Genomic DNA, 21,977 nt, shown 5'->3' on the forward strand with positions numbered 1-21,977 from the left:
TAAATGCTAGCATATTCAGTTTAGCCACTGAGTGTTTCATTATTTGACTTCACCTGTAACAGATTCTCCTCCTCACACAGGTGCTTATCCACCTTCCTGTAGAGGTTGTCCAGGCCCTTTTTCACCTCTTTGCCAGGGTATTCTTTAATAACCTTACGCAGTTCCTGTTTATTGAAGGCCAGCTGGTAGCTCACTTCTTCTTCACGCACACCCTGGGCCACACGTGCCTCTACACCCTCAAAGAAGTGCTGCAAGATGGGAAGACGGTTAACCACGGTCCTCGACACTCATTACACTCTAACGCAAAGATGAACACAGCATAAGGCTGAAATATCCAATTACATGACTAAATTCTCCGTTTACATGTGTGTACTGGAATTGGAGATTTGCCTCACATTGAGTTTCTCCAGCGGTTGGCCCAGCGAGTTGATGACGTAGGACTGCAGGTGTTCGGTGTATTTCTGCTTGGCCTCCTTTCTCTCTGCCTCCAGACAGGAGATCTTGAGGCTGGACAGCGTTGAGAAGATATGGTGGAAGTTCTCCATCATCACCACATCACGTGGAGTCTTCTGGCTTTCGTTGGCCACTTTCTCCACTATGGATACACAAACAGACAAGAAAAACAAAGGTGATGCAGTGGAATATTCATAGGTTTCTCGGACGCCTGGAGGGCAAAGCAGCCATAGAACTGCAGCAGAAGCCTCTCAATTTTCCATTTGAAAAACAAGGATATGTGAACAAGATGAAAGTTTTGGGCACTTGTGATCCATATACAGCACCTGCTGCAGTGTTTCAATCACTAAAAACAGTGGGACTTTTTTTAAAACGCTTAACGTAAAAAACACTTATAGGGTGAGTTGCACTAATAAGGATTAAATTAAGCAAAGTTTAACGCCAATCAAAGATTTGTTGATCTGGGTTTTATATAAAATCGAGTTGTGTTGCACCACTTCATTTTAAACACAGATTAACTATGTAGAAAGACCGTTGGGATGAACTAACGCCAGGCTAAAGAATTTTTACTAGTGCAACCCATCCTTCAAGTGCCTTAATGTACTAGAACAGTGATATTAAAAGATTAAGTTCAGTTTACACCTTTTTGATTATACGTACTATATACAGGTGAGTAGAAGCCAAGAATATGAACGCAACACTTTTTCTTTATAATGGGAAAAACACTTTGTGTTGCGCTAATATTCTGTGTTCATTTGATTGCCTGTACAAAGTATGCATCATCAATAAGGTGTATATTGAATTTGGTCTTTTTTAATATCACTGTCTTACTACATTAAAACTGATTACAAACGTGGTAAAAATGACTGGAGGGCAATGGAGGAAAGCCTTGTTTTGCCCTCCAGGTGGGCGTTCCTATAACGGTGTGACGTCACGTGAAAACAAAGAATAGGATATAGCAGAACTGCACATATTAAAAATCTAAACCTGCTTATGTATAGTGGTTTGCTGCCGATAATGTAAATATGTTCATGCCCTTGATATACATGAGGCTTTTCACATTGCACTTAACCCCGGGTTATCATCTTCTAAACACCGCTTTTAACCCCGGGTAAAGGGACATTTCACACTTGTAATTTAGAAATGGGGATAGCACCACTTTTCATTCGGGGTTATGAAACCCTGCTCCAGTGGGATATGCAGATAAGAACGTTAACCCTGGGTTTAGGAATGTAAAATGTGAAACATCAGTTTATGAATACCCAGGATTAACAGTTACCCCCGGGTGAATTATGACTAGAGTGAAACCCTAGTAATAACTAGGGACGCACCGATGTATCGGCCGATTTTTGATCAATTTACAACCATCTATATTATGAGAAGGGCCAATATAACAAACCGATGGTTTATTAATGAACTGCGTGAAGGCACTGAGCTGTGTAATGTCTGCTGCATAATCCAAGATTAATATTCCTGCTGCGCTGCTGTCTGCGTTTTAATGTTTATCAAACAACAAAAGACATACAAAAAAATAAATCGCTCACAACTCTTGAATAAACTTTCATAAGGATTAATTTCCGCGATGCGGACAACGCAGACAGAATCCAGTCATAAAAACGAAATTTACTGCATAATGCGGAATGGCATGTTATGTTTTGATGAATAAATAAAACGTCGGTCAGTCACTTAAATCAATCGCGATATATACTCGTGTCTGTGAATATTAAGCCCCAAAAAGACTGTTTAAATATGAATCATGCATGTTTCTCTGTCTCTGTGAATGAAAGGAGACACGCGGCTTCATTAGCCTAACATTAACGTTACCTCTTTCACACACACACACACACACACACACACACACACACACACACACACACACACACACACACACACACACACACACACACACACACACACACACACACACACACACACTCTGTTTTTTTCAGCCTCTGCCACCTCAATATGAGACACGAATGCATCTCGAAACACACGACAACCCGTCAAAATAAAAGTTCAGTTAAACAAAGTTATTGTGACAGAATGTTGTACAGAAGAGCTACGTCTCAATGTAATAATAATATATGAATTTAATTTATACAGTGAAGAATATTCAGCGTTATTTAACATTAAACCTACTTAAAAAGCACTGTTTATTTCATATTTTCTGTTATGTATGTATGTATATATGTATATGTATATGTATATATGTATATATGTATATTTGTATATATATATACATACATACATACATAACACTGAAGCTTTGAAGCGTTATGAATCAGTGAGTCGAATCAGCAGTTTGAATCGCCAAATTTCAGCAGTTTGACACGCGATCCGAATCATGAATCGACTCACTGATTCATAACGCTTCGAAGCTTCATGATGCCGTGTTTTGAAATCGTCATCACTATATAAGTCGTTATTTAGGTTTTTTTTGCGCACAAAAACTATTCTCGCCGATTCATAAAGTTATTGTAGAGCCACTGTAGTGAGATGGACTTTGTAACGACGTCTTTAGTACCTTTTAAGGGTCTTGAGAGTGAACCGTGCCATTGTGCCAATGGAGGCCTTTCTGAGCCATCAGATTTCAACTAAAATATCTTCATTTGTGTTCCGAAGACGAACGGAGGTCTGACGGGTGTCGAACGACATGAGGGTGAGTAATTAATGACAGAATTTTCATTTTTGGGTGAACTAACCCTTTAACCAACTCATGAAAGGTGTGGTTGGTTATGACCCTCACCGTTATGGAACACGGCTCTGATGAGTTTGATGTAGGCCTTATCCAGATCACCCCGTCGCTCTGCGTTTCGGAAAATAGCCTCAGCTAGCTTAGCGAACTCCTCAAAGCCGGTGACAAACGGCAGGATGCCCACTTTACTCTTCTTGGAAATCTTCACCTCCTCCATCTGACGAATCTGGCCAGACTGAAAGAAACAGCAGAAGATTCGGATGAATGCTTGTTGGTCTCAGCATCCATACACAGATCATGCTTATCATGAGCTCAACTTACAATGCATTTATCAAAGTTTCTCTTGACAGTGACCAGCACATTGCCCAGTGTTGTGCTCAGATACGAGGCGGGATCGACGTTTTCGGCCGTCCAGACGTGGTGGCTCATCTTCACCAGCATGTAGAGAGAGTTGAAGCTGTCGATCTTATCACCTAAAGCTATCAGACTGTTCAGCTCCGTCTCGATGCTCTGAAAGATCTTATTCATCATCATACGAACCATGTCCTTACTGCAAGAGACATTTAGCAATTGAAGGCCTATTTAATCTGCTTAAAAACAGATTAGACTGTTTCGGAGTGACTGAAAGTAATGAATGAACTGGGACTCACTCAGATATTGAATGTCTTTGTTCACTGGCGGGAACCAATCTGGAGTGCGCTGCTCCATCGGGGTCATCCACATTCTCTCCCTAATGAGGCATTTAGAACATCATTAAAGGTGCAATACGTCATTTTTCGACTGTACTAATATGTCAGCAGAGATTCAGACCAATAGTATTTAGACGCCCAGGGTTGCCAGCGGAAAACACTGTTTATTGCAGCCACGGAAGCCAGCTAACAAACTAGCTCAGAGACCACAGATTCTATCTGACCTAAAAAGCCTCAACATCCATCTAAAAAGCTTTCTGACAAGAGGCATATTAAAATGCAGATAAATATTCGAGACAGGGGCATTTCCTCAGAGGAAACTGGATAAGAAAATAATAGATATTATAAAAAATAAAACCGTGCAAATATGACAAAATGTGTAAAAGTCACTTGTTTTTATAAAGTAACAGTTAGTGATGCACCGAAATGAAAATTCTGGTCCGAAACCGAAAATGTAGGATGCACTTGGCCGAAAACCGAAACTGAAGCCGAAAATGGCTTCTTTTAAAAACGTATACTAATATATATATATATATATATATATATATATAAATTGCTTGAATTTAATGGATCTGAAATGAAAAAAATCAGGAACCAATAGAATAATCAAACTTTTATTAAGTTACATAACAAAACCTAAAATATTTTTAACAATAAATATAAATAATAATACCAAATAGGCCTAATATTATTCCTCAAGTTTTATGTTCCATCAAATAAAATCGTTTTTTAACAGTTGTGCAAAAAAAGATCCACAATTATCTGAATAACTGCACAAAAATGCACATCTCATTAAGAACATGAGATGCTGCACTGAATAGTCTCTCAATGTCTGTCACTGTTCTCCGGGAAAAATGGCATTTGGGGGGTAAAATATGTGTATTTTTGGCAGGGTTGCCTGCTAAAATTTGCATACCTGGGTCTAAATATCACATAATTGGGGTCGCTTCAACCCGCGGACATGGAAAAACGACTTGGCAACAATCCTTAGGGCAGATAAATACCTGCGTGCAATCCGCGCAAGCAAAGCAAAGCGGCCTTCGTTCGCGCGCCAGTAGTCAAGAGGATTGTTGCTTCTGGCAATGGGTAGTTCAGCTAACGTTAGATACGTCTCTATTAGCTCTCATACCGCTGACATGCTTAATCTTTGATAGGCAGACGCGTCGCATGATAACCGCTTGACCTGTGAGTGAAACCTAAGCGCTTGCGCACGGATGGGAGGGGCGGGTGACATTCATTTTCGGTTTACGTTTTCGGCTGGTTTTTTTTAAATTTCGGCCTGAAACCGATAATGCCATTTTCGGCCGAACATTTTTGGCGGCCGAAATTTCGGTGCACCCCTAGTAACAGTGTTCAACAGCGACACCCACAGGTGAAGTTAAAGTCCCCCACTGTCCCCATTGACTTAAAACAGACCCCCTAATGTGTGCGGTTGGGGTAATTGAGAATTAATGGGAGAAAGTCACGTGATAGGATATCTTTGCTTAATGCTTTGAACAGCAGATACGCTAATTATTTCCTGTTGTGTTTGATCTCGGGGCGCCCATCCTGAGGTATCTAGAGTGTGTCAGCTCCAGTCTGGATTATGAAGACTTTAGATCACCTGTGAAGAGACGACTCCAACTCCTGCGAGGACTTCAGATGACGTAGCTCTACATCAACACGCACCCATGCTCAATTTTCTATATACCTTAAAGCAGGGGTCTCCACACTCGGTCCTGGAGGGCCGCTGTCCTGCAGAGTTTAGCTCCAACCCCAATTAAACACACCTGAACCAGCTAATCAATGTATAACTAGGGCCTTGTAAGACACTGATTAGCTGGTTCAGGTGTGTTTATTTGAGGTTGGAGCTAAACTCTGCAGGACAGCGGCCCTCCAGGACCGAGTGTGGAGACCCCTGCCTTAAAGAAACATGCTGACTTTTTGGGACTTTAGCTTATTCCCCGTATCCCCCAGAGTTAGATAAGTCCATACCATTCTCATCTCCGTGCCATAACTCTGTCTGACGCACACACTGCTAGCCTAGCTTAGCACAAAGACTGGAGGTAAATGGCTCCAGCTAGCCTACTGCTCAATAAGTGACAAAATAACGCCACCATTTTCCTATTTACATGTTGTGATGTGTATAGTTACAGCGTGTACTAAGACAGAAGGAAAATGAAAAGTTGCGATTTTCTAGTCTGATATGTCTAGGAACTATTCTCTCATTCCTGCATAATAATCAAGGAACTTTGCTGCTGTACCATGAGAGCAGCGGTGCAATGATATTACACAGCGCCTGAAAATAGGCTAACTTCCGTCAACATAACCAACGTGACACCAGAGAGTGTGCTGGGGACTATTTTCAGGCGCTGGGTAATATCATTGCGCCGCTGCACCCATGGTACGGCAGCAAAGTAGGCTAGATGGAGCCATTTACCTCCAGTCTTTGTGCTAAGCTAGGCTAGCGGTGGGTGCGTCAGACAGAGTTATGGCACGCACGGAGATGAGAATGTAATGTATGGACTTATCCATATCTGTGTTCCTTTAATCATTGTTAACAACATGTATTCCTTCACTTAGCCCATTGTCTGTGCCTTAATTTATTTTTTACATTTATTAATACATTGTTAGCTAACTGTGTGATTTGTATATGTACATTTCTGAAATGCGTAACTCCACACAATCTCCTCTGATAACAGATCACTCTAAATTGTAATGTAGACGCATACATTTTCTGTGACGCTGCTTTGAAACTATATGTATTGTGAAAAGCGCTATACAAATAAATATGAATTGAATTGAATAGGAGGCGATGCCTCCATTGAGCTCTGATTGGATATAATCGCTGATTGGATATAATCGCTGATTGGATATAATCGCTTTGATTGGATATAATCGCTGATTGGATATGATTGTTTGTGCGATAAATCCCGCCTCTTGTTTTTGTGCGCGTTCTCTTCATCCTGAATGAAGATAATGATGGTTAATGGGAAGACGTTAAAAAGTAAGTACACAACTCAGCCATCAGCTGTTTGGGGATTATTTCATGGCCCCAAAATCTCTTTTTGACTTTACTGCTTCTAATTTATTACTTTAATAGTTAAACGTATCAAGAGTAAAATAAAAAATATGTGTGTGTATACATTTCATAATACAAATGTTGACCAGTTTTAAAGTTGTATTCAACTTCTGTTCCTGAAATCTACCCATCTGATGGGATCAGTATAATCTTTTCATAAAATTTTTTGGATCAAAGATATCCCAATCTTACAAAAAAAATTGAACGACACAAACCTACATCAAAACCAAGATTGCATTTTGTGACCTAATCAGGATTTCAGAATCCTTTTTTTCTTTTGGACAACCTATTTTCAAGATTTGATCCAATCTTTCGAACAACTGGGCCCTAGTGTTCGCGTTCCCAATAAATTTGGTTTTAGTTGGTTATTTTATGCTATAAAAATGGGGTCCAACTGTGTGCGGGAGTGCGGGCAGGACCTTGACGCCGCGGCTCCACCTCAGGATCACTAGACTTAAACGCAGACTTAAATCGACAACAACCGTTACTGGGATATGTTGGCTTCATTTTTCAACAGTGGACGGAAGAGGACACATGCTGTCAATCTTTACTTACAGTCTATGGCTGAGTCTGAGGAGGGGCGCGGGAACCACTCTCTCCAATATTTAGAATTTGGACTGCAGTACCCATTTCAACCACCAGTCAATATTACATACTGCACCTTTAAAAACACTATTACCCCTTTTCCACCAAGGAAGTGCTAGAGCTAGTCCCAGTTCATAGTTGGTTCGACTGAGGAGCCTTCTAAGAACCATTTGCTTTTCCACGGGCTGAGAGCCACAACAGAGCCATGTCTTACGTCACTGTATACGTCTCATCTTTCTCAGCAACGCTAGCGAGGCAGCAGCAGTGTTGCCAAATCTACGGTTATGCCGCTGGCTTTTTCTCATGACCGCGGCTTGAAGAGACCCCAATTATGTAATATTTAGCCCCGGGAATGCGAATTTTAGTAGGCAACCATGCCAAAAAAACACATATTTTACCCCAAATGTGATTTTTTTTACCGGGGAAGCCCCCCTGAAACGCGATTGGGCTTGTTTTGAGTAGCAATTGGGCGGGTTTTGTTGTGAAAACCTGGCAACCCTGGGCAGCGGGAAACAAACACACCAGGCTTGTTCGAGATGCATCGGCACTGCGCAGACTGATCCACGTATGATAAAAAACGCATGAGTGAATCAAAAGCATAAGGAGTCGTGCTCTCGCTGGACTCGTTGTCATACGGCGATCGGTCTGCACAGCTGCGAACAAGCCTTCCATCAACAATTCAAACGTTGCGTTACTATTGATTCACATGGCTTTAGGATCCTACACCGGCATCAAAACACAACGAAAACACAGCGAATCCAACGCATTCATGCAGTTCGCCGTAATTTGTATAGAAGGAGATTACAAACGAGCAGCAGCTGTTAGCTCCATTAGCTGCTATTTCAACAATGGCGGATCTCAAGTTTGTGTTCGTCTTGTTGACCCCGCCCCCAGCGCCTGACGTAATCGGTTCTTACTTCTAGCCCTGTTCTAGCCCAGCAATGTTTTGGTGCTACTTAAGAACCACTTTTCCTGGCTCGGAGCTGGGGCTTTGGGTGTGGAAACACAAAGAACCGATTTGAAACTAGGCTCTGGCTCCGATCTAGCTCTGGCTCTGCTTTGGTGGAAAAGGGGTATATCACACACATATCTGAACCAGACAGTGTCTGACACTCACCTGAGCTAGTGTAGGATATTGCTGCAGCTTGAAGAACTTGGTGATAAAGTCCTGTTCAGCCAGACACAGCGGCTCCAGCTCACTCAAAACCTGCTCAAAGATCTGGAAAACAACACACAGAAGGGACACAAATCCTTAATGGACATACTATGTACATGGTAATCAATAACAACATTTCTGTATGTTTTGCTTGGCTTTGCTTGAGGTTTGAATTGGTGTATTTAATCAAAAAACATCTCACATTCATACTGCAAATTCTTTGCCAGAACATACGAACTTACGGGCAGGACCACGCCTATACCACATCTGAAGCATAGAGGTGAGCACTTTTTATTAAGATGGAGTGAAATAAAGTTGGTGAAGAACATTAGTCAATCTATATCTAGAGTTCAAATGAGATACGATTCTATCCTTGCATTGTTCACTCCAGACTTCTCCTCATATGCTAATGCCTAGATCATGTTCGCATCTGATTTTAGATTTGTCTAATTCAGGTTGAGGTTTATTTGTCATAAGGGAATTTAACATTTTAGAGATCATCTCCTCAAATAGACGAGTTGCTCCAGCTGTGTTAAACCTCAGTTGGGTTTGTGCGACTTTATAATGTTTTTAAAATTAGTCTCTTTTGCTCATCAAGCCTGCAGTTATTTGATCAAAACTATAGTAAAACATCAATATTGTGAAATATTACAAAAAAATATGTATTATAAATGTTATTTACGCCTGCGATGGCAAAGCTGAATTTTCAGCATCATTACTCCAGTCTTCAGTGTCACATGATCCTTCAGAAATCATTCTAATATGATGATTTGGTGCTCAAGACACACTTATTATGATTATCCAATTGTATTTTTGTAGAAAGCGTGAACATTTTTTAACGTTTCTATGATTAAAGTTCAGAAAAACAGAATTTATTTTAAATAGAACTTTTGTAACATTATAAAGGTCTTTACTGTCACTTTTGATCAATTTAATATGTTCTTGCTGAATTCATTTATATTAATCTTACAAACCCCAAACTTTTAAACGGTAGTGTAGGATTTAAAACATATTTTGCAGAACAAATATCGCTATTTATACACATTTGAAGACGATTCAGCAACTTTAAAGGCACAATATGTAAGATTTTTAGATTAAAATATCCATAAACCATTAGAGCAATGTTATATATTTTGTTGAGCTTGTGTACATTATCCCAAACGTTTCCAACAATGCGGAAACAACGCCTGTCATTGATGTCATATCCGCACTACCCTCGATTTCCGTAGAAACCATGAAAACACCAAAGTCGCTTTAATATAGTGTGTGTTTTGATAGACAGGGGAGCAACTGTTTGGATCATTTATCAACAGAAACTGCTCATTGTTCTCCAGCTCAACACGGTTAGTCTTATTGTTTGAATCGCTTGTTTTCTTGATTCACCGCGAGTGACGTTTTTACCTCAGAGACACTATTTTATCAAGTGACTAACAGCATAATCAGAGAGAGCTTTCTCCATCATACAATATATGTTCAAATTAACTGCATGTCATTTAGCAACAGTCATTTAGTCATCCTGTGTTTATTAATATGATATTCTAATATCGATCTAGATACTGCAAAGTGAACAAGTGTCTCATAGCAGCCGCCGAGTGAACGCTCAGAGTAACGTTATAACATAACTCTCACACACTCAGATGTGTTTAGTGTGATTGTTTTAAGCGTGTAAAACAGCACTGCGTTCCCCCACACACACAACGAAAAGAGCGGAAGCGGCGACTGCAGCATAAGCAGAATAAAAGCTCAGAGACGGTGTTTGGCGCAGGTCTCTCTCATTAGCATTAGCACATCCTGCTTCATACCAGCGTAACGCTAATAAAACTTTGATACATTCACTCATTCATGAACATGATTTCTGCCCGAGTCCGTCGGATTCCTTTCCATCGGGAAGAGTCAAGACTACAACTCCCATGATTCCACACTCACTCACGCCGTCATCAAGCTACGCCTTTGTTTTGAATAAGCGACCGGCAAAACTTACATACTGTGCCTTTAAATTGGGTCAGAACAATCCACAAGTCTTAGTAGTGGCGCACCTTATCAAACCGGGTTCTGTCTGCGACGTCCAGGTCAGAGGCGGACATGTTGCCCATATCAAGCAGAGAAGACGACTGAGAGCGCCTGCTGTTGGAGCTGCTCACAGCCAGTTTATTCAGACTTGAGGTGGAGCCTGTAAGCTTCCCAGAACTCCCATGCAGGCCTGAGAGAAACCATTGGAGGAAAAACCATCAGGGCATGAACTGGATATTAAATATAACAGCCAGATGTACTTAATTCATATAAAACTCACTTTACTATATGGGTTATTAACTTACCTTGGCGAGCATGTTGATCTGTAAAGGTTCATGACATGCATGCAATCTAACTACTAATAATCTCATATAGATCACAGTGGATTTATTGCATGATAAACTCCCCTTTAACCCCTTATGTATTAACATTAAACATTTTAAAATCTGATATCATTGGACAAGTTTGAGGTTAGTTTTGATCGAGAAAAAGTGAATAAGGTAAGATGAAATCCATAAAACGGTGCATGTAACTCAAGCTTAGAAGAGACTGTAAACATGTTTTGCATACTCATGAAACATTGAAACAGTGAAGATAATGGTTAACTGTGTTTGTGTGGCAGATATGCCCTTTGACTAAGAGGAAGCAAGGCATTATGGGATAGGCGTGGCACGTGGCACTGATACTTACTCTCTGTCTCCTGTTTGAGAGCACTCTCTTTCCGCGGAAGCGTGGCTGGAGGCCGGTTAGAAAGGCAGGCATCAGAGACAGAGACACGTTAGGCTTACAACATGCAGCATGGTGCCAGAGTTAGGGGTTAAAGGTCAAAGTTTTCAAATATGACATGCACTGCAGTGGCTGAATTTAGGCTGTGGGCTCAGTGGCCATTTGGAAACAAAAAGCTCCTTTTCTTTCATCATGTGGAGGAAAAAGCTGAGACTGAGACTGAAGCTAATTAAAAAAACAAGAGGAATGTCTTACTTACACCTGGAAGTTTCCCAGCATAAGCCGGGAAAAATGTTTCCAATAGGGATGGGCATGAGTAACTGAGCACTTGGAAATGACAGCAGTGATCAATCACGAAAGACACAAAAAAAGGGACTTTTTTCCCCAACTTCAAAACATTTTACAAATATGAAAATCCAGTTATAATTACATACAAACATGCCAAAAAGGGCCTAATATATTCATTTTGTTTAGTGTAACGTTGTGGTCTGAATCATCCATCACAAGAATGGAAACAGAACGGAACGATTAAAACAATTATTTTAAATTTTAGCGGCATCTAGTGGTGAGGTTGTGAATTGCAACCACTCACCCCTCCCTTTCAAAGCACATAGAGAAGCTACGGTGGCTGACACAGGACAAACAAGTCGTAGTCAGAGACAGCAGAGAGTAGCTAGCGATCTGTAGAGCAGTTTGTCCATTTAGGGCTACTGTAGAAACATGGCGGCGCAAAATGGCGACTTCACTGTAAAGGACCCGCAGTGTGTGTAGATAGAAATGGCTCATTCTAAGGTAATAAAAACATAACGGTTCATTATGTACGGTCTTTATACACCACATAGTTGTGAAAGCAATATAATATACATAACTATGAAAACATAGTTATGTATATTATATTGCATTTCTGTCAATAATTCCTCGTAAATATTACACACTGCACCTTTAATGTGACACTTATAGTAGGGAAAAAGAAAACAAAACAATAAAATGCCCATCCCTAGTTTAAAAAAAAAAAGATATGTAATAACCCTTTTTATGTATCTTATATAACTAAATACTGAATTTAAGTTCAAAAGTTTGGGGTGAATATATATATATATATATATTTTTTTTTTTTTTTTAAAGTGACAGTAAAGACAATTATAAAATCACAAAATATTTTATCTCAAATAAATGCTGTTCTTTCAAAAATGTTATTTATCAAATAAAACAATGTATCATGGTTGTCAATGCTGATAAGAAATGTTCCTTGAGCAGCAAATAATCATATGAGAATGATTTATGAAGGATCATGTGACACTGAAGACTGGAGTAATGATGCTGAAAATTCAGCTTTGATCACAGGAATAAATTATTTTAAAACATATTAACATGGAAAAAGAGTTATTTTAAATTCTAATAATATTTCACAAAATGTTACTGTATTTTTGATCAAATAAATGCAGTCTTGGCGAGCATAAGAGACTTCTTTCCAAAATATTTAAACAAATGTTTACCAACCCCAAACTTTTGCACAGTAGTGTAAATACTAAATAATTCCCTCTTTATCATATTTTCAAGTATTCTGTGAAATGCAGTTCTAGGCATCCTGGGATCTCAAGTATTCAGGTTTTCCCCCCACAAAACAATGCGAGTGTCATGCCTCAAGTACACATTCGATGGCATCACACACACACTGTGGGCCATGCAGCACATGTCAGGACATTACTATGAAAACGTGACATTACATCATATCAGAGACAAGCGATGACTGACATCTCAATGATTTCACTAGAGAATTAAGCTGGATCATTTAAATTCAACTCTAAACTGTGTGTTTGTCATGTGGTGTAACATGCAAGAAAAAACACATGTAGATTACAAACAGCACACACTATGACAAACACACAACATAGCAAACACAAGACACACACTGACTGATGATATAGCATGGACAGAAATCCCAGTTTCCTGATAAACAAACAAAAGTATTTGTTTTTAATGTTGTCTTACCAAATTTTCCTTTCCCATCCTTACTAGTGCCCGCCATTTTGATCTTCGCAATTTCAAAGAAGTCCTTAATTTCCCGCTCATACAGTCGAGTCATGTAATCCACGTAAGTCTGTAAAAAAACATGAATTTGACCACATTCAAAAAAAAATATTCTCATTTAGAGGAAGGTATAAAGAACATAGGAAATAATGAGGAGAGAGAAAGAGGGAACACGACTTGGAAATGACACACAAATCCAATCAACATCCAGGCCATGTCTGGGATCACATTTGGATTTTAAAAATTAATAATAGAGGAACTTAGGAACTGAGTGATGATCAGAAAAGGAATAATCCCTCCAACTAAACCCTTAAATATGGCCTTGCCCTTGAGTTTATTGGGTTTAATGTCTGTGGAATAGACATTAACAGATAGCAGAGATGAAATTAAACATAACTGCCTTTTCCTCCGTGTGCCATTTCAAAAGGAAAAGGAAAACCAGCATCTCTCAGAGGACATCAGGATAAGACATTGCAGTGCTATTATGATAGCATTTTAATGGTTACTGTAACTGATGATAAGGGTATTGCGTCATAAATAATAATGGACTTTATCGGGGGTATTTTTTACCTGTGATTATTGTTGGTGATGTAAGTGTTTTAAACATATAATGCTTATACAGTGAAACATACATCAATAATGGCACTGAGTGTCTTGTTCAAATAAAGTCCCAATTATGGACCTACTTACTTTCTTAATGCACGTTTTGGTTATGTACACCGATGAACAATTAATATTCATAAGTGAATGATTCTTCGGTGCATTGTGTGTTATTTCAGAGAAGGTTCAGGATTCAGATTTTTGTCATTTTCAACCTCTAAAAACAACCTTCCTGCTCTGCTGATGTCACTTAGGCTGTGCACGCTATTGGATAATGTTAAAGGTGCAATATGTAAACATTTTTCAGCAAAAAAACTAGGCCAGTGTTATATATTTTGTTCAGTTGAGTACTTACAATATCCCAAATGTTTCCAACTATTAGTAAATCGTGAGAAATTGCTATTTTAATCAAGGAACCGGGACGTGTGAGGGAGTCGTCTGTCAATGACATCATATCTGCGTTATCCTCGGTGTCTGGTTTTATTTTGCAGAAACGCTTTACTCTCACTGCAGTGTGAACAAGTGTCATAGCAGCCGCTGAGAGAACGCACAGAGTAACGCCATCACATCATTTTCAACTCACTCAGATGTGTCTAATATGATAATCAGAGCTGCGTTACCTCATACTCATGACTGGAAAAGCGGAAGTGGCGCCGGCGACTGTGGCATAATAAAAGTCCCGCTGCTCGCGAGGCGTGTGTTGTGTTCATCTTATTAACAATCGCTCCAGCGGTTCCTCAGCTCCACAACACTCGCTCCTGCTTCTGCTTCACTACAGTAACGTTAATAATCACATCCATCAACATGATTTCTGCTCGAGTCCTGTCCTGATTCTTTCCCACCGGCTGTGAGGTGAAGACCACATGTCCCAAGATTCTGCGCTCAAACTTGGCATCATCAAACTACGCCTTTGTTTTGAATAGACGACCTCTAGCGGATGGAAAAGTTACATAGTGCACCTTTAACTTCTAGCCGAATAGCTATTGAGACATTGTTTTAGCATATTCACATTCATTCTGAATAGTTTTTCACCATCTAAAAAAATTCACAAGTTCTGCACAACATTTTCCTCACCGAATATCCTTTCACTCTTAAATACGACACATTACAGTGTATTAAAGTAATACAGGTCACAAACAGCAATTCACTATGACTTTAATGGCAATATTGTTGTGATGCTGTAATGGTAATGATCTGTAGTGTTATGAAAAGCAAGAATGTTATAGGATTTACCCGTATTGTTCTGAATTATTTTCTCTCACTCTTATATTCAGGGTCTGAGTTTTACATACACCCGCTACAATCGGTGGCACCAAAGACAACGAGTGTGGCAAGAAATACGGTGTGTCAGAGTGTAATGTTAGAAGATCTTAAAAACGCTAACAGTCAAAGAAAAGCTTACAGTCTAAGAGCCGTGTGACTGTCACGTTTGCATTGACGGGACCAAACATCTAACATACATGATTTTAAAACATAAGACGGTACCCAGAGTTCAAAACTAATAAGATTTCACTTCTACTGTTAGTGAATGTTTGTAGGCTACATGGTTTTCACTATGAGAAGGCTAATTATATAATTCAGATTGGCTACAGGTTATTTTTATGGTGCAAAAAAGAGTTTCTTTTTAAATGTGATCGTTGGTACACTTTACCAGTATTTACCATACTTTCAATACAAACATTTTAATATGAAAAATATGCAATATGAAAATTATTTTCAAATTCTCTTTATAAAATACAAGATTTAGGGCCAGATTTCCTAACAGCTTTAAAAAACTACTGTCAGGATTTACTAAAGACACGCAGTGACAAATTAGCTTTTGCAATAATGATCTTAATACTAGGGCTGTCAAAAGATTAATCGCGATTAATCGCATCCAAAATAAAAGTTTGTGTTTACACAATATATGTGTGTGTACTCTGTTAATTATTATTTATATATAAATACACACACATTCATGTATATATTTAAGAAATATTTGCATGTATATACTGTATATACATTTATATAATCTATAATATATATATATAAATATAAATGTTTTATTTATAAAAATAACTTTTTTCTTAAATATATACATGCTTGTGTGTGTATTTATATATAAATAATAATTAACAGAGTACACACACATATATTATGTAAACACTAACTTTTATTTTGGATGCGATTCATCTTTTGACAGCCCTACTTATTACATATGCATTTGTAGGAGTTTCCCTTTCAGATGAAAAATGTATGATAGGAGAGTATTAAATGAAGCGAGGTGATTTGCTAAGGTTTGTGCTCGTCAATTTTTGCCATTATTTACCGCCCAAAGAAAGCATGTCTTAAAACAGACGCTAATTTGCACTGCTCTTGGTAGATTGAGTTGGTCATTATGGAAATGATCCGGCTGCCTCTGTGTTCTTTCATTTTGTGTGTCGTCAGTAGATCACGCACTGAACTTTACACTCCCATCTGCACTTTTTTGGAATTGGGCTCTCATGCTAATTTGCCCTGTTTAGTAAATCTGGCCATTGGTCTTCAAAAAGAATGTACATCTTGAAAAAAGGGGGTTGTCTTATATTCAGTACAATACGGTAATAATGTTTTCGTCCATGCTTCACCGATTAGGGTGTCCATACACTTTAATGACAACCTGCATAAACCTGACAGAATGCTTCCAAACCTCAATTTTGCCTGATGATAATCACAGCATAGTTGATAAACACTCACCCTGGAGAGGCCGTCATATTTCTCTCTCTGGGTGTTCTTCAGCCACTCCATCAGTTTGGCGTATCTGAGCAGGTCTCTGTGCAGAGGGCTGTGTTTGGGCAGTGTCAGCTCAGCCGTGTGCTGGGACAGCGTGGAGCTCTGATCGTGTCCCTACACACACACACACACACACACACTCAGTGAGTGGATATTCCAAGCAAGTTAATATTAAGGAAGACACACAAACTCTCACTCCCACACAGGGCTGGGTAAAAATACAGTTTTTCGGATTAATTATGATCTTTATTTGAACAATGTCAATATCGAAGTCCCATAGACATGGGGATAAGACATTGCAGCATTATTATATTATGATGACATTTTAATGGTTACTGTAACTGATGATAAGGGCTGTGTTAGTAGTCACAAATGATAATGGACTTTAGCAGGGTCATAAAACATATGATGCGACATATAACGCTTATACATTAAAGGCACAATATGTAAGATTTTTAGATTGAAATATCCCAAAAACACTAGAACAATGTTTTATATTTTGTTGAGCTGTACTTATCCCAAACATTTCCAACAATTTCTGTAGAAACCATGAAAACACCAAAAGGCACTTTAATAGAGTCAGAGTGTGTGTTTTATTAGACAGACGAGCAACTGTTTGGATCATTTATCAACAGAAACTGATCATTGTTCTACAGCTCAACACGGTTAGTCTTATTGTTTGAATCGCTTGTTTTCTTGATTCACCGCGAGTGACGATTTTACCTCAGAGACGACACTATTTTATCAAGTGACTAACAGCATAATCAGAGAGAGCTTTCTCCATCATACAATATATGTTAAATGTCATTGAGCAACAGTCATTTAGTCATCCTGTGTTTATTAATATGATATTCTAATATCGATCTAGATACTGCAAAGTGAACAAGTGTCTCATAGCAGCCGCCGAGTGAACGCTCAGAGTAACGTTATAACATAACTCTCACACACTCAGATGTGTTTAGTGTGATTGTTTTAAGCGTGTAAAACAGCACTGCGTTCCCACACACACACAATGAAAAGAGCGTAAGCGGCGACTGCAGCACGGTGTTTGGCGCAGGTCTCTCTCATTAGCATTAGCACGTCCTGCTTCATACCAGCGTAACGCTAATAAAACTTTAATACATTCATCATTCATGAACATGATTTCTGCCCGAGTCCATCGGATTCCTTTCCATCGGCTGTGGAGGTGAAGAGTCAAGACTACAACTCCCATGATTCCACATTCACTCACGCCGTCATCAAGCCACGCCTTTGTTGTGAATAAGCGACCTCTAGTGGCCAAACTTACATACTGTGCCTTTAAAACATTAATCTTTATTAGAAGTCCCAACATTCATTGTTTGCTCTATAACTATAAAAATCTGATTTGTGAACATGCATTCACAGTCTATAATAAATGTGATTTAATAAATAACTTGTGTACAGCAAATGAATGGTCTTTCTATTGAGTTGTCCTCAAGGGCCACAAGCATAAACAATATGATTAATGAGAAAAAGAAAAAAAGTCCTGATTCATGAACCAGTTCCTTTTAAGTGAATCAAACACATACAGCGCGATCAGTGCAGTCTATATGAACAAATGACTCTTATGACGGCTTCTTTTTAGCTAATTAAAAACATACAGTGCAAACAATGTAGCCCTATTTTAAAAAAAAGTATGTTCTTTTAATAAATAGTTCAATAGTCACTCTTTGAATCAGTTTAAAACACTGCCCTGTGTAGAGAGAATATCTTTCCGAGAGAAAATGGAATTAAATCAAATTGAGAGTTTGAGAATCAAAACGAATATCGAAATCTGTATAAACACCCAGCCCTACTCACACACAAAAGGTTGCTGTTATATTACAGTGATTAACAGTAATTAGTTGGGCAACAACCACCAAGCGTCACAAAATCCATGAACACTGCCACAAAACCGACAGTTGTGCTATTCTCAGTCAATCAGTTCCTTCTCAATGCATCTATAAAACATCCACATCATGAAGGCAAACATTACAGGAACTGCATGCTGACCAGGCCATATCTTCTCACGAGCATCCCATAATTCCATCGGAGAGTGAGCAAAACAAGGCAATGAAGACCCCTTCACATCTTCAGGGGACAAAATCAGCAGCTACTACTAACACAAGTGTGATGTTGGCTGGGAGGTTTATGGGGAGATCATCTTAGAAGCCTAAGATGAGAACATCTGGATTACATCACCATGAACATGCTTAAATGAAATGTTTCCATGGGGAGAGAAGCACTGATGAGACAGTTAGGTCTAAGAACGTGGCGCTGCGTGACTGTTAGAGTGGGCGGGTCAAACAGGATGCTGGAGTGGGCGTACTCACAGGGAGTGACAGACAGGACGACCTATAGAACTGAGGGATGGTCATTTTGAAGTGACTGAAGTGGTTGAACTGACAGAGGAACAGAAAGCACAGTGTAGTAAAGTAATAGAGAGAGAGAGAGAGACACGACAGGTGGCCACACAGGAGAAAGAATCAGATAAAAGACTCACAGGAAGCCTAAAACTCCTCAGCAATGACACACATTGTCATACATGTGAGATGTGCGTGTTCATTACCTGTAAGGTGTGTAATAATGTTACCTGGTGCACAAACACGTTGTTGAGGTGGTTGGTGAGACGGCGGGCAAAAGTATCTCTGAGCTCAGAAAACAGATGCTGCTGCTGCTTGACCGCCATCAGCTTATCGTGACCTGGACATCACACAAACATGACCAATGCTGCTCACACACACCTGATATTTCCACACAACGGGTGATGTATGAGAGCGGTACCTGGTTTGAGCGCTACATTCATGCACTGGGACAGAGCCTCAGAAGCGTTGATGCAGGCCTCGATGCCCTTAGGAGAAGACAAATCTCCTTCTTGCAAGGCCTTGATGTGCCCTTTTGATAGATCCATGTAGTTCTGCCGTGATGAAAAAGACAAAAAAGTTCTATCATCATAATCCGAATCGTACCAATATTGGAGTTTTGTTTTAATATCAGAGCATAGTACAGAAGCACACCCCATTTAGAGCTCACCTTGGTATTTTAAATAAATAAGTTAATAAACAAATATACAGACGTTTATATAAAATATGGATAAATCATATGCCACTATAAACCAAAGGAAAATTATTTATATTTATTATTTAATAGTGTTTGCCAAAACTGGGGTTTGTGAGTTAAAATCAAAAAATAAATAAACCACTTAACTGTCACCGTCCCGCTAGCATATCAAATATTTTAGTAATCATCTTAAATTAGGTATCATTTGAAAGCTTACAAACTCAAACCATTTTGAAATTGGATGTTGTGTTACCATGGAAACGGTACTTTAAATTCTTCTAGCGGGCTCCTCCCCTAGTGGGCGGTGTCAGGTTTCATATTACAAAATGTATTTTATAATCAAAACCTTTTCTAATCTTGATAAAACACATATTGTTGGAAATTTCAGAGTCTCGAGGTTCCATATTTGGTGACTATTTTGTGATAGAAGTGATTTTTGGATAGCCTGGTCCTACCAGACTCTCATACTTTGCATTTGTACAGACTCAAACTAGCGCACGATATCAACATCATCGTTCTCAGCCACTCCCTCCGTTCGCTGATTGGACCGGTTAAAATTTAACCAGAGAAAACCAGAGAATATACCGCAATCCCAGAAGGAGTACTGAAGGAAAATGAAAATTGGATGGAAGTACGTAGGAGGGCGGAGCCAGGCTAATATTTGGACATAAATGTATTAATTTCTTCCAGGAGAATGCATGGAATGTTTTTGGTTTTTTTAGTATAGCACCTAAACAAAATCTCATAGACTTTTTGTGATATCAACTTCAAATTTGGAACACAACTTTGTTAGACATTTGGCTTTGATTTTATAGTAAAAAATATTTAGTAAAATATACATCTTATATAAAATATAATAAAAATGTGTACAGTGCATTTGATTTACAGTAAATTTTACTTCCATAACTTTTTCATACTTTCATTTTTTTGAAAGATTTCAAATCTTCAAGTCTTCATTAAAACAAGACCAAACTTAGGTCTATAATCCATAAAAGCATTCATGAATTACAACCGTTTAAGTTTGGATAGTGCATTTTCATGTCTATTCTCAAAAAGCGGCGCAACGGTTAAGGGGTTAAAAACAAACAATAAACAAAATAAAACACTTACTACTAAAGATACAATTTTTTACATCTTTACCTGCATGTCATGTGACCACTAATCGACATCAGACAACTGTAAACACGCGAATGTGTCGCTAAATGATTGAAATATTAACATGATCATCTTAGGGGTAATTCAAGTAAATAGTGGGCGCCTGGGCGGCGTCAGGTTTCATATTGCAAATTTTATTTGAACTGCTTTTTAATCAAAACCTTTTCTAGTCTTGACAAAACATATCGTTGGAAAGGTCTGAGTCTCAATGTTACACATTTGTGATAGAAGTGATATTTGGACAGAATTGTATTAATATGTTACAGGAGAATGCATGGCATGTGTGACACCCCCGGTGGCTATTCTTGGTACAGCGCCTAAACAAAATCTCACAGGAACTGATCATTTTTGTGAACAATTTGGAAAACAACTTGGTTAGACTTTGATTTTATAGTCATTTTAGAGTAAAAATTATTTATTTGGTAAAATATATATCTTTTATAAAATAAAAAAGGTATAACAGCAAACTTTTTCATACTTTAATTTTTCAGCAATAATCTGCTGAGTGTCTAAATGATTGAAATATTAACTTGATTATCTTAGGGTAATTAAAGTAAATATTTCAGGTGAAAGGGTTTTTCTGACAAAAAAAGTTTGGGAAAGTCTGATTTAATACGTATTAAAAAAATCTAAAGTCTGATGACTGCTATTCCAATATAAATGTTTTTAAAGGGGCTGCTACTGGTGGCTCACAATGGCCAACTTGTCACTCAGCAACCAGCTAAATGATTAGTGAGATCGACTAGTTTATCTAGATTTTATTTTTCTTAAATTCATTTTCTGAATGCTTTGTTACATTCAACAAAGAAAAGTCTTCTGGGTTCGAGGGCTGTCAAAACGGCTGAAAAACTAAATTCAAATTTTATTTTCAAATGGATCGCCTTGGATAGTCTAACAAAAACATTAAAACTCTTACATTATGGTCACATCTCGAGCGCCTTTTTTGTGGATTTTATTTTAAAATCGATATTAAATATTAAAAATTTGACAGCCCTACTGGAACTC

At 38.6% G+C, this 21,977-nt stretch overlaps 1 protein-coding gene across 5 annotated transcripts in view; it reads right to left on the bottom strand.

Moving 5' to 3' along the window:
- exoc1 (exocyst complex component 1) overlaps positions 1-21,977 on the bottom strand; it is a 34,359-nt gene that overhangs the window by 508 nt on the left and 11,874 nt on the right. For 2 of the 5 annotated variants that reach the window (XM_079830626.1, XM_079830625.1), the window contains 11 exons: positions 19,542-19,674; positions 19,351-19,460; positions 16,722-16,871; positions 13,368-13,476; positions 10,676-10,839; positions 8,601-8,702; positions 3,799-3,878; positions 3,470-3,698; positions 3,200-3,383; positions 396-595; positions 54-248 (listed from right to left, as the gene is read on the bottom strand). In XM_079830626.1, coding sequence (XP_079686752.1) covers positions 54-248; positions 396-595; positions 3,200-3,383; positions 3,470-3,698; positions 3,799-3,878; positions 8,601-8,702; positions 10,676-10,839; positions 13,368-13,476; positions 16,722-16,871; positions 19,351-19,460; positions 19,542-19,674 — 1,656 coding nt within the window. Of the gene's footprint in view, positions 1-53; positions 249-395; positions 596-3,199; positions 3,384-3,469; positions 3,699-3,798; positions 3,879-8,600; positions 8,703-10,675; positions 10,840-11,339; positions 11,385-13,367; positions 13,477-16,721; positions 16,872-19,090; positions 19,160-19,350; positions 19,461-19,541; positions 19,675-21,977 lie in introns of all 5 variants that reach the window. The other 3 variants (XM_079830622.1, XM_079830623.1, XM_079830624.1) reach the window with 3 other exon arrangements.

The sequence above is a fragment of the Gobio gobio genome, assembly GCF_949357685.1.
Source record: "Gobio gobio genome assembly, chromosome: 12".
Taxonomy (NCBI): Eukaryota; Metazoa; Chordata; class Actinopteri; order Cypriniformes; family Gobionidae; genus Gobio; species Gobio gobio.